General features: G+C 40.2%; 2 protein-coding genes across 7 annotated transcripts in view; both read right to left on the bottom strand.

Moving 5' to 3' along the window:
- The window catches only part of DKK2 (dickkopf WNT signaling pathway inhibitor 2), a 327,752-nt gene extending 316,955 nt beyond the window's left edge, over nucleotides 1-10,797 (bottom strand). Inside the window, exon 1 of the mRNA XM_072928537.1 lies at nucleotides 10,657-10,797. The gene's annotated coding sequence lies outside the window, so the exon portion shown is untranslated. The remainder of the gene's footprint in view (nucleotides 1-10,656) is intronic.
- An 893-nt stretch (nucleotides 10,798-11,690) lies between these two features.
- LEF1 (lymphoid enhancer binding factor 1) overlaps nucleotides 11,691-16,948 on the bottom strand; it is a 71,044-nt gene continuing 65,786 nt past the window's right edge. For all 6 annotated transcript variants that reach the window (XM_072928534.1, XM_072928535.1, XM_072928536.1 and 3 more), the window contains one exon: nucleotides 11,691-12,796. In XM_072928534.1, coding sequence (XP_072784635.1) covers nucleotides 12,717-12,796 — 80 coding nt within the window. In that variant the 3' untranslated portion in view covers nucleotides 11,691-12,716. The remainder of the gene's footprint in view (nucleotides 12,797-16,948) is intronic.

Genomic DNA, 16,948 nt, shown 5'->3' with positions numbered 1-16,948 from the left:
ATTTTGAGCCACTTGCCTTGAAAGAAAAGAGTTAAAGGAAAGAAACACTACTATAAACAGCCTCTTTTCTTTACTAATAATTATTAAAACTGACTTTGTTTTACTGGAATACAATCCACTTCTTACATATGAAGTCTGTTTCACTGAAGGTTCTTAATGCTTGTAGCTTAGTTTAGTGAATTTTAAATACTGCAGGGTGAAGTTAGCTTCAGTACTACTGTTTTCAGTAGTAATTAAAAATGGGAATGTGTATGACTCTCTTGTCTTAAAAAATGCTATTTGTTTTTTACAAAAAACATTTAGGTAGAGGTACTGCTCCCTTTACTTGGACAATGATCTTTAATTTGGAAAATGGAAGTTTTATAGCAAGGCATAGGCTGTTTAATGTTAAATGTGCAAAATATTTTTCACTAGTAAATGTGATATTTTATAAAAATAAACTTTCTCTAAAGCAGTGTTTTCCTTTCAAGAGCTCTAACAAGTACAGTATGTGTATATGTAATAAATAGAGGCATTTTTGAGTTAGACTTGCTATTTGAGATTTCCTTTTTTTTAGCAGAATAGGCCCTGTGGAGGTACCTTAAAGGTGGGTGGGGATAGTTTATTTTATCAGCATGTGGAGGGAGTGCTGTGCCAGGATGAGTAGAGATGAGGTAAAGGGTGAAAACTTCAAATGCTCCCGCTTAAATCTAGCTCAGAATGCAGAGTGGTAATTGAATGACTGTAGTTATTGAAACAAGGTAAACCTTTTCTTTTGCTCCTCAGTGGGGAGTCATGGAGAATGTAAAAGTCCCTTTTAAGAGAGAAAAATTAGGAAATTAGCCAGAAGTAGGATATTAAATAGTCACTCCTGAATTTTACAAGAATTTCTACAGCTTTGATAGTTTAAAGATTCTAGAGAGCTTAAAGAATATGTAATGAAATAAAGGAATTGTCTGTTGCCACCTTTTCCTCAGTAAAGATTATTTCCCATCCCTTGCTGTGGCTGTGACTTGAAGCAGAGGTACATGAGCCACCTTGCATTGCACACAGTGTGGATGAAGGGGAATCTCCTGTTGGTCAATACCTCAGACTAGCATGTGGTACATTAGACCTGCTCTCACCATTTAGCTCTCCTTGAATTTTTATTAATAGTGGAAAAGAGATTGTGGGGAAAAAAAATGAGGGATAGAAGAGAAAGGAGAGAAGGGTGTTTGGTTTCCCTCACTGCCTACTTTTAAAACTTTTAGTCTTTATTATCCTTTCTGTCAGCAGGCCTCACAGATTTAGAGCATTTGCCCCACTTTGGTCAAAGCTTTGGGATGTACGCTTGGCACAGCTCGAGGGCAGCTTGACAACCAGCAGCTGAGGAGTCGGACGTGAGCCCAGCGACTGCAGCTGGGAAGATGGCTCCAGATTCAGCATCTGGGTCATTTCAGCTGCCAAATGTGCTCCATCTGTGGTCAACCTAGCTGCTGACACGGCGGGGGAGAAAACGGGAGCACAGCAAATTTTAAACAGGGACTTGAAAGCAGAATCCTTATTGGACAGAGGAGGGTGCTCTGCAGGAGTGGCTTATGGAGAATAAAGTGCAAGATGTGGCAGTAAAGTTTGATCTGAAGAGGAATTAAATGTGTAGAATTGACCTACAAACTGCATAAAATAACTTGGAAAGGTATCTTTTTCCTTTCATAGATGAATTGTATTTCTACCCCAGGCCATCTGACCCAAGGGTTTTGAGGTTAGAATGCAAATATCTTTCAAAAACCAATTAACAGGAGTTAACTCCAGCAATCTAGCATGGGCTCTTCAGAGCCATGAGATCCAGTACTACCAGCCATGCACTTCAGCAGTGAATCAGGTCTCTGAAAAGCAAGGTAGTGGCTTCTGAATGAGATTCCATTGTGGTTTGGGTTTGTTTTCTTAGTGCCATATTTGGTGGCTTGTTCTGTGGATGGGGCTCTTACACACCTCTGTAAAACTTTTGAGGTTCATCAACCAATCTCTTCTGGAGACCCACTTATTATAAATTAGTGAATGTTTATCAGGGTGAAGAAGCAAGAAAGAAGATATTTGCTGTATGAAGTGTAATGAGATACAATTGTCTTGTTAAATCTTTATCAGTTACTAGAATGAGAAAGGCATCTGAAAAATAGGTTTTTTGTTTGCCTGCCCAAAAGGTGATTTTGATGTGAAAAGGTCTTGTATGTTCTTGACTTTGAGCCAGGCTTTGGTCAGTAAAGTCGGCAAGTGAGTTAGGTGTAAGCTAATGCAATGCAGTGTATTCCTGTGGCTGGCTGTGGTGCTGGGGGATGGGAGGTACTAGCAGACATTCTCTGTTGTTTAATATATGGTTGTTATTGCATTTAGAGAAAGCCCCTTTACAATACCAAGTGACTTTAAAGATGTGAACAAACTACACACAGCTTCTGTAGTTTGTAGAAACCAAATTTTCCTAAGAATTTACTGCTGACAGTTTTGGAGCTAGTTTTTTCAAGAGAGGTATCTGTAGCTGTGGTGCTACGTTCTTTTCTAACTAATACCACAGCAGTGATCCACATCTCAGTATTTTTATTCACTACAGTTTGTGAACATGTGAGCAATTATAAAACTGACCTGAATGATGCCTTTTCCTCGTGCTTTTTGGAAGAGCTGAGACCAGGAGCAAAAGCAGATAACTAATTCTTTTTGAGAGCTATATCTTTTCATGTTATATGTTCCTTCAGTAGCTTTTTCTGTTATTCTCTGCCAGAGGGATGTGCTCCTACTGAATTCTATTAGAGAAGGGTTAAGTAGAGCCACAATCTGGTAACTGTAAAGATGATTTATAGAATTATCTGCCTTGAGCTTTATGATCTCAAAAGTTCATATCAAAACTGAAATCACTCTTTACATACCATTTACCATCCAATATACTTGTTCATTTATAAATGCAATGCTACGCAGAGTCTTAATTTAAATGTATGAGATGACAGAACAGTCTGTGATGATGTCAGGTGTTACTGATAATATATTAGATTTAGGTTTGTATGCCCATGGAGTAACTTTGCACTTGTTCAAGTCACTCTTCTCTTTGATTTCCCTAGAGGTTTTCTATTTGGTTCCATAAATTGCAAATAACTCACGGCAGTGCATTCTTTGCAGAGAAACCAGCACTGTAAAGCTCTAATGCTGGCTGGAAGTTTTGGTTGCTTCTGGGGCAGGAATAATACAAAGCATCAAACCTAGTTATTAAAGGAGCCATTTCTTTTGTCATGTGGTGGCACAAGGCATCGCAGGAGGCGTAAGGCCAAGCTTTGTTTCCAGCCCCGGGTCAGAGGCTGCAAGTTGGCCACGGCACAGGAGGATATTTTAGCACAAGGCTTTTGCTTGGCGGGCACTAAGGAACTTGTCGCTTACTTTGGCTGTCCCATGCTGCCAGATAACAGGATTTTTTCCTAGCCTGTTGTTTGCTGCTGCTTTGCTTTGTGCATCTCTGTCCTGCCTGGTAACAGCTTCTTCTATTCTGGTCCATTTTTTTCTGCCAGCAACCACTTCTGGGTGGTTTTCTGTAAATGGAGAAACCCTTACAGTATTCGCTAGTTAAAGAATGCAAGTTTTTTGTCATTAGTAACTTAAACCCCCCATTTGGAGTCTTGGCTTCAGCAACAAAAATGTTGTGGATTAACCACTTTCACCAGCAAGAGGCTTTCTGATGAGCTGTGGGAAGAAGTGTATGCTTGGTGGTAGGTCTACAGTAAACAGCTGGAATTTGCATGTGGTGAATTAGCACCAAATAAAACCCCCTTTTTTTTTTTTCTTAATTATCCTTGCATACTCAAATGGACCTATTAAACATTTGTGCAATAGAAATTGGTAAAACCACACATTTACAGTAAGTGGATCTTGGTTGGGCTCAGGCTGACATTTCTCTGCACTGTTGGTGGCAGGACCTGTGTAAGTAACATATAATCCAAGGAAGGGACCACTGATCCCTGACTCCTTGGCATGCAGTGGTGCCCTGACTTGGATTGAAGCACTGCAGTCATTTGAAGGAAGCCCTTGTTTCAACTCAGAATCTTTATCTACTTTACATTAACTTTGTTTGAGACCTGCTGCTTTGACTCCTACACAGCCGCAAGCATAAGCAGGTGTAAGATACACTGCATTTGTATTTCATAGGCTTTTTAGTTGTTAGTTTTCTCCAAAGAGGTTGTAAAAGGTAGACTGTTTCTGACAACTGCTTCATTTCTCTGAATATGTCAAGAGGGCTAATGGGTTCCTTACAGCTGATGTTGCAATTCTTTTTTCATTACAATTTAGGGTGAAATTTCTAAAAGCCTTTTATTTCAGTTGGAAGCCTAGTGATGTTTTCCAGAATGTCTAAACAGATGAGGCATCTAGCTTCCTATGATTTCATCTCAGCACTGAAATCCCCCTCAGAACTTTGAAGAGCCTGATTTTGGGGGCCCTAGTTTACTTTTAAATCTTGAACCTAATTTCTCAAATAATGGGGAATATTAGAAAAGAGCTGGCATGGACTTTGATGGCAAGGTCTTCCACCTCCTTTCAGTTCTTGAGACAACGTGAAAGAAAACAGCAACTTTCATACTTTTCTTCCTCTGTTTCCTCTTCATCTAATTTCTCAAACAATTACTTGCAGGAATAAAATTCTGCTCTTGCTAATTAGTAACTTCAGACAATAGCAATCAGACTGTTCTTCGAATGGTCAGAAAAAAGTACTGCCTCCTGATTTCTTCTCCCTCTCCTTTCACTTCGTTTTGAGTCAGAGGGTTATCCCATCTGCTTATGGATGGATTTCTGAGTGCTTCTGTGACATCAGTGTCAGACAGTAAGCAGTGTACACCCAGAAATATTTTAAGTGCCTTAAAACACATCTGTGAGTCCTTTGAGAAGGAGTATGGCTGAAATAAGAATACAGGGAAATAATTCATTGAGGGAGCTGATTTGAATGCGGCTGTGGATTCTGAAACCAGTCAAGGTGCTTTTAGGAACATGGCAGTGTGTGTGAAGTGTGATACTGGGAATGGGCATTTAAATAGCTTGCTTTAGAGTAAGAGACAGAAGACACTTGGAGAATTTAATTAATTTAGTACTAGAGATGAGTGTTTTAGAATGGAAATTTTTTTATTTTATTAGGAGAGAATATGGGGGGACAGAGAAGATGCTATGAATTTCACATAAGTGCTTTTCCTGATACCATTTTTTTATTGCTTTAAACAAAAACATTACTTAAAACTGAGGAAGAAGTCTTTCTCTTTCTTAGGGACTTAGCATTTTATTTTTGGCTAAGACTGAAAGCTATTGTTGCCTAAGTTGACGCTTAACTGGCAAATCTATGAACTGAAGCCAGTATTGTTACTTGGATCTAAATTTGTAAGGACATTTGGTTGTCTTAGATCAAAAGATGAACATATAGTGTACCTCAAAGACAGAGTTATATTCTAAATACTATTTGCACATGTTTACAGCTGAAATCATTGCTTAGCTTACTGACATTTGAAGTAGAGGTGGAAGGGGAGAATAATGGCAAACAATGATGAATATGTCAAATGATTGTACAATTGGCAGTGTCTTTACCCACAGACTCATTGCTTTTTAGTAAAGGCCAGAGCTTTTCCACAGTGGTAGACATTTCTAACATTACCAGGAGGCAAGTTTCTAGTGAAAACTATGACTTTGCTTTTATTGTGTTGTTAGGGAATGAACTGTTTCAGTGACAGATAAGACTGGGCTTAGCTATTGCTGGTATCAGTTTGACTCAGAATTTCATGTCATTCATATTATGAGAGTAGTGCTAGTCCACAAGCACATAGCTTAACTTGCATTGGATTTATATTGAAATTGGGAAATAAATCAATCTAAAAGGAGTGCCATATTCTCTACCTTCTGCAGGCAAGTAGGTGGTTTTAGATAATTTGCTGAGTCTGCTGGGAAATGGAGAGAGAATTACAAATAACAAAGTTTGATATTTGGAAATCCAGCATGTGTTAGAGGATTTTAGATACCTTTGACTAGAAGTGATTTCAAGATGTGAATTAGCAAGGACATCCTTCAACCCCAACTACTGTATGCTGCAAAGAATGTGGCAGGCTTTTCAATCCTAGTTAGGAGTTGTCTTCTGCTTAATTTAATTAAATATTGGCCACAATGTCTAAAATAAACTGTTTGAAATCTGGTAATAAAGGGACAGGTGAGAAAGTCCTGCCTGGTCTTCACTGTTCAGATAAGAGTGGTGTGTAGCTGGAACTGATGTTTGCACTTTTCCCTTTCATCTTTTCTGTGAGTTGCTGTTTCTACTTAGTTACACCCTCAGCCTAAGCATGGGTCTCTCCACACTTCCTGGGGTCATGGCAGTGTAAATGCTACAAGAGCAGTAGTGCCCAATAGAAAATAGTTCAGGTGAAACTCTTAAATCCACACCCATCAGCTTTCTCTGTGCTTTATTCTCTCTGTTCTGTCTGGGTTTCCTTGCCATTACCTCTGAAAGTGAGCTAACTCCTGCCCAAAAATGGCAAAGGATTAAGCTAGTGAGACAATGGTTGGAGTAAGGTGATCTGAAGAATTCTTTGAATTTTGGTTGATAAATACAGTATATTCCATGTTTATATAATTGTGTGGTGGCTGCTAAGATAACTATACCTGTAGTGTAGCTGTATGCATCTCATTTAAAAATATCTTAATTCTTCTGTCTGTGGTTTACATGAGTTACATATAATTGTATCTGATCCTCACAACATACCTGGGAGCTAAGGAAGTACCATCCTTCAGATGTGCTTGGGGAACACATATGCAGGGAAATTCTTTCTTCACTTGTCTAGAAAATAGTCTTTCTCCCCTTACTTCCTTCAAATTGTATTTATTTCCAAACGGGACAGAATGAAAATACAGTATAAGTGTTAGACCTGTGCTAGATTTAAGTCCATTTTTTTAGGTTCAAAGGAAATCCAGCATTAGGTCATTGGAAAGAGTGGGATTGCTTCTGCGTGGGCAAGAGCAGTTAGCAAAGCTGTTCCATCAGCAGGGAACTCTTCTGCCAATGAGGGCAGGCCCAGAGCAGAGGAGTCAAACACAGGAGAGAAGGGGGAGGAGGGAAGAGGCCTAGAGTATAAGTGAAATCAAATGGACTAGAGGGAAGAAGGGAATAAACTACTTGAATATTGAGAAATGGCTTGCAATTCCTTTTCAGTATGTAATTTCAGTAAATTCACACTTACTAAACAATTAAATATTAGTACCAGTATAGGTAGAATTGGACTGCTCAGTGATTAACTTAAGTGCTGTGAGTATTTTGATTTCTGGGTCATCAGTTATACCAGTCCCACTCAAAAGGAAACTCTGACCATATGTGAAAACTGTCTTATAAAATTTGAATTTTCAAACAGTGGCTAAAACCATCCATGGTTAAATTTGTTGAGAGTTATTAGATTAGGATGTTTTGAATTCTTTTAGGTTATTGTCATAAAAAGTTGAGTACAGTTTGAAGTTATCAGTTCTTTACAGGAAAAAAGCTGTGGCTGTTCTGTCACTTGATTTGTTTACAAGTATGATTACTGCCTATTAATTTAGCATTAATAGAGTGTAGAATGAAAGAAATTGTTGCTGTTGATATTAATCATGACAAAATCAAACATTTCACAGAGAAGAGTAAAAAGGAAACATATTTCAGGGTAGCAAAAGCAACAAGTAGAAGGTAAGAATCTTGTCCATCTTGGGCTTTTTTCAGTCAAGGGATGTAGTCACTGCCATGTTGTGCTGTGTGCTGTCTCCTCTTTTGTTACCCAGCACTTTGCTTTCACAGGCAGGTGCCAAGAAGAACTAATCCTTCTACAGCATTCTGCTTTGTCAAGATCTGAGTCCTTGTTTTTTGTGGCTTTTTCTCTGTCTTAAAAGACACAGATGTCCTAACTCAGACAAATAGATAATCCTGTAGACTTTTTTAGCCACTCTTCTTAGCTGTGGGAAATCTGTACAAATTCAAAGAATGGCCTGTCCAAATAACTCTTCTGACCATCATTAAGTTTTGGAGTATGTTATTTTTCCTATTCTGCTGAAGATTTTATTATGTCAGTTACCTTTTCTCAGCACAGTGAACAGTACAGTCCACTTCTTGGGTGAGTTTCTCTTCTATTTATGAAGCAGAAATTTTTCTTCTAGCTCTTCTGGTTTATGCTGATTTTCTGTAGCTGACAGGTTAATGAACCTGTTGCTTATTTGTATTTGTTGGGTTTCTGGAAGGTGAGATGGGTGAGTTTATCAAAATGTGATTTGTAGAACAGCATTCACAAGAAGAAAACCTTGGTTTTCTAAGGTCCCCAGACCAGGTATGCAGAGACTGTTATCTCAGCCAAGCAGACATCTGTGATTCAGTGAAGGCATGGTTGTTGCAGGAGAAGCCTTCATTTAAAATCCATGGCCTGAAGGCATGACTGTTTATCTGGGAGGATGGGGAGCAGTATTTCAGTCCTTGTTTTTTGACCTGGCCAAAAACTGGTGATTAAGAGGTTCATTTCCCCTATTTCTGGCACATATGTTCCTTTTCCTGGGCAGATGCCCATTTGCTTCCTTGGCTTTCTAAACCTGAGCGTCATATCTATGAGGAGACTCAAAGGGTAAATTCATACATTAATCCAGAGTTTCTCTTCCTGATGTGTTGTGGAGAAATGAATGTGTTTGGGCATAGGTTTTTTTCCTAGGTTTTTGGTTTCATCTCGGAATGTGTTTATAGCCAACCATTTTCATATTGCAGCTTCTCCTTTGGAGAATTTTGGCTGATTTCCTTTTTAGCCCAGTAGTTTTGCACTGACCTGACTTAGGAGAAAGGTATTCATAGCTGACAGACTTCTGGCTATTTATGGACTTACTTATTTCCCCTCTAATGTTATACTTTGTGTTAGGTCCTTATTCTGAAGAGGCTTCCTTGCATGTTAGTCCTCTTGCAAATGAAGGGAAAAAACTGCAGCTGCCTTATGGGAGAGGTTGCAGAGAATTTCTCAAGTCTCAGCAGGGTCCTTCACTTTCTGCCAGTCTTGCTTTAGCCTGATTAGCTGCCACATAGATCAGAGCAGGAGGCCACCAGGAAACAGAATGGTTGCTTTAAAGCCTTGTGCACTGCATTGGTTTCAAGGGAGTGCAGACAACTGATGCTGTGGATTCTGCTGTCCTAGAGCCTGAAGCAAGGATTGGGTCCTTAAAGTCCTACATTTTCTGCAAATTGACCCAGCCATCAAACTAAGTGACTGCCTTTTCTGTTGCCTAATCCAAAGTGGAAACTCCAACAGAAGATAATTCAGTAGAGCTGGTGAGTCCCTATATGCACAACTAGTGAATCTGTCATCACTTGCTGCATAAGAAGCCAAAGTTAGCTGAAGCATTGTTCTTTTATGTAACACAGGGAAAATGGCTCTGGTCCAGGCAATCCAGAAGCATGAGGAGCCAGACCATCCTGTGATGTTGGCCTGATTAGCTGTAAATAATCCTGGCTCAACTCCTCTGTTCTGTGTCTACTGGTTTTGGTGAGGGGAGGGGGAAGAATTTGTGTTTCCTAGGTACTGGGATAGCTGTGTCTATGAACTAGACTACCCGTGCTGTGATCCTTGCAGGAACTACTTTTAGTACACGCTCAGAACCAGGTGTGGGGGCAGAGAGTGGCCCCACACTTGTACAGAAGTGTCTGGATAATTAACTCAGCCATTAGGTAGGAGCATTTGAATCCTTGAAGATGTTTTCTGTGGGAAATACATGATAATCGTCTCCTTGGGCACCCGAAAAGAGACAAGGTTAGATTCTGATGTCTGCCTAAATTGCACATCAGGAATTTAGGTGCTGGTTTTGAGTCTCACCTGGAATAATTTGTTCCATGTCACAATGATTTAAACCTAGTCTTAGTGCCAGGGTAGCACCATCATAACTTGGTCATCTTTACTAGCTCATCTGTGTCCACTGACAATCTGGCACAGTACAGCGAGGGCTCTTTCGGTCCCACAGGAATAAAAATGCCAATTAGCAGGGGAGGGCAGGAGTGGACACAGACCCAAGTCACAGGGGGTATTCCAGGATAGCAGGGTTACAGGTGTTCTCATAGCAGCATCCCAAGCCTTGCATATTAGTTAACCTTTCCCATAGCTGCTGTATGTGAAAGGTCTTTGATCTATGAATGAGCCCAACACATGATGCTTGTTCACTGTATGTTAATAGCAGAGATATTATTTTTAGCTCCCAAATTCTTTCTCTTCACTATTACAGCTGAAAGACCTTTCGTCCTTAAGGGAGGCAACAGTTCACAACAGTGTATTGGGGACAATGTGCTACATGAAGCTGACATTTCCTTTAGGAACAATTTTTTTTCAGAATGGATAAATGGTCTTTAAATAGCTATTACAAAATCTAAACAAAGTAGTCATGTTTTATAAAATTCTAAAGAGATCTGTTGTCTTTGGAACATGTAATTTGCAGATCTCACTGCAGTAATCCTTGATTTAGAACAATTACAGCACCAAGTACTTGCCGTTTTTCCCCTTTAAAAAACAAAACCAAACCCCAAACCAAAAGCCAGACAGGTTTCCAGCAAAGGCTGGGATAATTGAATGGAAACATAGCCAAGTCTTGCAAAACTCCAGTATACAGTTGCTATTCTCTCAAGAGATATTTTCTCCTGCCATATGAAAGCCTGGTCACTTTTTTTTTTTTTTTTTTTTTTTTTTTTTTTTTTTTTTTTTTTAACATAATCACCAGTTGCTAGAAATAAATATTTCAAGAACTAATATGCTGGTTACAGCCTTAAATCTGGGCTTGTGTGCAGTGCACACTGGTTTAAGAGGAAGTTGTTTTATAACATTTCTAATTATGAAATTTCTTATGCAACCAAGTTAAAGGGTCATTTATAAACAATCCAGTTCCAAAGCTTCCTTAGGCAGTAACTGACCTATGTCAGTTCTTGTAGCTTAAGCTTGACTCAGTCCAGTCTCACACCAAACAAGATTTGGGAGCTGGAATATAAAGAATGCTGATTCAATGTACAGTTCATAATATTTCTTTTTCATTCACAAATTGATGTAGTTCCATCTATGGCTCCAGTGTCTGGGATTTTTTACATCCCTTTGTAGAAGTGGGCAGCTGTGCTGCTTGCTATGGCAGGAACATCTCCCAGGCACCACTGGCAATAGGCAGGCCATGCTGACTCTGGATCTCAGACCATGAAACCAGGCCTTGCACAGCTGATTCTGCAGCCAGCTCAGTTCTTGACTGAGGAATAATTTATGCAGCTACAAGAAATTTAACTGTAGGCCTCTACCTCTTGATGTGCATGGAGCACATCCAGAAAGAAGCAAAACCATATTCATAATCATCAGCCTAAAACCACTGCTCTCTTCCCTAATATTCTGCTAATAGGAAAATGATGATGGAGGGATGCTTAATACTTCCACTTAGGCCAAAGCTAACTGTGCAACACAAGGGACCACTGAGCCTTCCCATTCCTGGTATGGAACTGAGACTTCTGCTCACTTTTCAAAGGAACAGTAATTTTCCAAAATCATTTCAGGTGAGCAAACAGCCAAACAGACACATTGTATTTCCTACAACAAGAGACTGAGCCAAAAGTTTTCAGCCTTACAAGTGACTGCCTTCCTGAGCTCGCTTCCACCTTTGAGGGATTCTAGCAAAAACCGTTTTTTGTTTCATTTTTTAAGACAATTTTAAAGACAGTTAACTTTCATTTTATTACAAAGCTTTTATTAAAAAACAAATGCTCAGCACATTAACTCAAACTGGAATGACAAAAAAAAATTGGTTGACAGTATTTTTGGCAAAGGCTGTGCCTTACTATTTTAAAAAATGGGTACATCAATGCTCATTTCAACAACTGGCATAAAATCCCACTAACAGGCTAACAAAAACAGATACAAATACAGAACAATTGAAGTAATAATTCAAGTGCTGGGCTTTTTACAAGGAGAAGGGGAATGGGTGAGAAAGAGAACTCACTGCAGTCAGATTTGCTGGGTGTATTGCTTATGTTTACAGAGTAGATGATGCAAGACTAACATGTCTACTGACCAGCTGACTGTTGTTACATTTATTTAGTTCTATAGGACACTGTATTATATAGACTGAGGCCACTATTTGTTACAAATAGTTTAACAAAACAGCCACCTTTTTCCATACAGATTTTTCCTCTGGCAGAAAAAAAAAAAAAGAAAAACTCTTTTATTTAAAAAGTATTTCAGATTTCTGACACTTGTTTAAGCTCATACCTAGTAAAATATACACCAAAGAAATTACAAACTAAAAGTTAAAATATAAAAGCATTCAAGTTTCTTAAAAAAAGCTAAAACCAAAATTGATCCTGTCGCACCATTAAATAAAAAAGGTTGAGCGCGTCATCCTGGTCCAGGCAAATTTCATCCCTCGATGTGCTGTATGGGGCAGCTGTGGTCTACATAATTCTGCTGGCTGAAGCAGGCACAGACAGCCATGCTACTGTGTTTGCTGACTCAATTATGGACACAGATGAGACGGGGCTTAAGAGTGCAAGGCAGAGGTGAAGACAAAAGCTGCTCTGCTGACCCAGGAGCTCATTTGCTCTATTTATATCGGGGCTGGACCTCGTGATAGTGAAGGATTTTGGCAGTGATTGTCTTTATGATTCAGTGTCTCTAGCAGTGACATCAGGGTGAATGACATCCTAGACAGACTCCTTGGGGGTGGTCTGTGCGGATGAAGGACACACCTAGGGTTTAACAAGCTTCCATCTCCAGAAGAGGTCCTGGTGTCGCCGCCTTTGCTTTGCAAGTTGAGAAAGCATTTCTTTTCCCACCTACAGGGAAGTGGGGGGAGGGGAAGAGAGAGAAAGAGAGAGTGTGATAAAGACTATCTGAAGCCTTTAAAAAAAATAATTCTTCAAACAAGCTGGTGATGGGTCACTGTAATTCTTACAGTTCTATTAGTGGAATGTGCATTACAAAGTCAAAGTTAAATGCAGAATTTATTACTACTTGCTTTTGGTTGAAGTTGCAACTATATTTATGGAAAGTACTTTGCATTGTAAAGAGATACCAACTAGAAAGGTGGGGTTTTAAACATCCAGCATATTACAGATTTTCTTCCCTTTAGTAGTGGATTTCATTTATCTACAACATTTGACCCAGATACCATTACAAAATTAGACATCCTCGGGCTTTAGTACTGCAGTGCAGTGGTTGAGGTCAATTAACCTCTATTTCAGAGCCTCAAGTGCTACTCCCTGCAGAAATGGAAAAAAGCTGTCTTCTGCAAGCAGTTTGGTAGAGGAATGTAGTGGATGAGGCTTGTGTGAACACTGATTCTACCATCCATCCTCATGACTGGGGAGGATTTGTTCTGCTCTTCAGTGGGGTAGGGCACATCTTCTAGCTGTGTAAGAACCACAGACCTCCTTCATAGCAGTAAAGTTCACTAGATCTTGGAAGGATTCTTAGAGTATGTGAAATGGCCCACAATACAGGCCTAATAGGAATTGCTCATCCAGAGGGGAACAGTCTAGGTCTCAGGGTTACATTAGCTGATTTATGAAATTGCCAACTCAACCATCACCCTTGCCATTCTGATCCAGACAAATGGGTTATAACAGGGTCTCCACCGAAAATCTCTCTAACAAGTCAGATGTTTTTCCACACATGGACACATGCTCTCCAATAACTGTTTGGGGATTATTGGTATCTCAGAAAAATCAACATTAACCTCTAGGTTTCTATGTACTACTCAACTGCCAAATAAGTAGAAGGTTCAATGAGCAAAGCTTTTGAGTGATCAAAATTCACACAAGAATGCAGTTCAGTGGAGAAGGTAAATGATTTTTCACCAGAAGAGACACAAAATGCTTAGTCACATAAAGATACACTGCCAGCACCTTGAGTCACGCAAGGCAAGACAGAACAAGTTTATGAAGAAATGGTTTGAACCACAAGTCAAACTTCTTTTAGACTAATCATGATAGATAGACTGCTTAAGCCTGCAAGAGCCACAAGCTGAATTAATCAGCAAATTACATTGCATTACGTTTCAGCAGTATTTAAACCATGGCCATTTGTAACTAAGCACCTACCTCCCATCTGCTGCATCTTCCATGTAAACCATTACCACACAAAGTGGCTGAGTAGTGTGGCAGCTCCTGAGTAAGGAGTTACACTGCCTCATGCAGTCCAGGGTAGAAAGCCTCTAAAACTGATTTTGTACCCTTTGATTTTAATCAGCAGAAGCTGAGGCCCCAGAATCTTACTAAACAAGTTGACTCCTTATCAGAGGTCACCCATGTAGCTGTTGTTATAGTGGAAAGGAAAGTTGAGGACACTTAAGTTTAGCTGCAGACTAAGGTAGAAGAGACCAGTGTGAATTTATAGCAAAATGCTCTGTATAGCTTAGATTTGATGCAGACTCCCTTGTTGCCCACGTAGTGCCATCCCTGATACATAAGGAATAACTTACATCTGTTGCTGGTAGCCACAAAAGGACATTTAAAGCCACTGAGGCCTCTTAAACAGCACAGCTAAAAGTCCACTGGCAAACCAGCAGTTTCAACAGAGGTGGTCTGTATTGACTAATTCAGTTCCTATTTCCTCATAAAACCAGCCCATGTCCCAACTAAAAAAAGCCTCCTGAGTTTCCTGCCTTTTTTAAATTTTTTATAAAGTAGCGCAGTGCTCCGTAACACGTGTGGATCAAAGAGCTACGAAGGGCTCTACCTTTCCAAGGAGCACGAAGAAAGAGAGGCCAAGCAAACAGCATAGACACACTGGGGAGAGCACCCTGCAGCTTTATATTTATTTTGTGCCTTTTCATCCCGGCTTTTCAAAGGTTTGGTCCAGGTTGCTCTTCCTGGGAAGGTTTTCCTCTCAGTCTTACATGAAAACATTCAGCTTCCTGTTGAGGAATGGCCTTGAGGCGCCAGGCCAGTAGTTCACAGCAGTCTGATACAAGCGCTGTGATTCAGAGCTACTCCCCATTAGCAGCCAGGAATGTCTACTTCACTGAAGGAAATGAAATGCTCTTCTGTTGAGATGGTTCCCTGCCTCCTCCCCCCTTCCCTTACCAGCAAGCTGTCTTTGAAGTCAGGAGGTTAAAATAACGACCATGGCCTTGCTCTGGCCCTCAGCTTTTTCCAACAGTGGCCATTGCTTCTTTCTCAATCCACAGGCAGCTTTTGCAGTGCCTGCCTCCTTTCCATAGCTCCTAACTATGCCCAGCTCCTCTAGAGAGGCTGCAGACACCACAGTGATTCTGAAAGGGGACAGGCACAGGGAAGCCCCATGTATTTTTATTTCCAAGCAGTACAGCAAATTATAGAGTAGCTATCCTGAAAACAGCATCTAGAACCCAGCCTTTCCCCTGCTGCACATTAAGGCTACACGCTGGAAATTGCTTCTACTTCTGATAAACCAAATAATACCTAAAAAATATGAGTGATGATGGTGTTGCCTTACAGATATAAAACAGGTCAAATCAGGATTCTTTTCAAGAAACCACAGGCATGTGCTAAGGAGACTGAAGACTTCCCACATCTAAGGCTTCACTGGGGGGCTGCAGCTGAAGTCTCGCCAGGCGAGGCATGCCCTAGCAAAGCCCAATCCACAAGTGAAGTCGGCACAAATCAAAGACTGCAATTACAGCTCCCTGGCTGTGGTTAGGCTTCAAAGAAAGTGCTGCAAGTCACATTTTACATATGTGAAGTCTTGAGCCTGAGCCACAATAGGAGGCACTGTCTGTGCCATTTGCAGTGTACATCTGACTGCAGGAAGAAAGGGGAATAAGAAAAAGAAAACAACACCTCCAGTAAGAAACAGACATAAGATTTAAGAATGATGAAGTGCAAAAAGAAAAGCCTTACTATCGAATTGATAAAACTAATTCAGGAATTAGTAAAACTAAATTTTCCTATCAAGCCGGGACTCAGTAGCTGAGGGGATCACAAGGGGATCTGAAGTCCTCCCCGTGCTTCAGAAGGAGATGGATGAAGGGTGGGTCTGCAAAGGTCTTGTTCTCTTCCTCTTCCTCTGGTCTTTTAACTTTTCTAGAACAAGGGAGAGAATTATGCGGCTTCATCCAGGTCATGCTAATCAGAAAAGGCTACAGAAAAGGTCAGAAATATCCAGGTCAGTACAGGAATAAGCATAGAGTAAAAGAGATACTAACCCTTCACAGAGGGCAAGGGATAGTAAACATTTTAAATGAGCTATCTTTTTCCCCACACCTTTCCCTGTCACATTGTTTGGATACAGTTCTAAGGAGACAAAAGACTACATATAACAGGCAGTTAAGTGTATTTTTTTTTTTTTTAAGAAAAAAGTTCATCTCCAAACGTGTCTTTTAATCCAGTACTTCAAATAATATGGCAAATTTAGGGACCCAAAAGCTGAAACAATCATTTTCTTTGTAAGTAAGTCCAAAACGAACATGTTCGACTCACTGCCTGCCATGGTTTATTTAGTACTCCAGAAACGCGGCTATGCAAAACCAGGGCATTATTTATCAGGGCAGTTCATGGTTTTTGTGAAGTCCCTCTGTATTTTCTTTAACAGCAGAGCTGGGAAGGGTTTCAGGCGCAAGCAGATAGATGCCGGCGCTGCAGTCTGCTCCTCTTCCTGCCCAGCTGTGCCATGGTTTGTGGGTTTAGCCCAAACCAGATCCTTGAGATGTTCAGGGCAAACACAAACAAACACTCCACAACCCTTGTTGTTTCTAAACAAAAAAGCACCTCCCAACAAAACCCCAGTCATTTAAGTAATCCAATTTGCTGCAGGGTCCTACAAGCTGTTACACAACATGGATGGAGAGACCTACGGGAGACAGGAAAAAGCCCTCTCTGTAAGAGCTGGATACCAGCAGGCAGCAGAGGAAACGTTTTAAGCTGCCCTTTGTATTCAAAGAAATGACATAAAATTGTACCATAAAACTGTAACAGATGCTGCCATGTTGAAACTATGTTACTATGATG

This window comes from Taeniopygia guttata, chromosome 4 (genome assembly GCF_048771995.1).
Source record: "Taeniopygia guttata chromosome 4, bTaeGut7.mat, whole genome shotgun sequence".
NCBI lineage: Eukaryota > Metazoa > Chordata > Aves > Passeriformes > Estrildidae > Taeniopygia > Taeniopygia guttata.
This window is presented reverse-complemented; position numbering and strand designations above follow the sequence as displayed.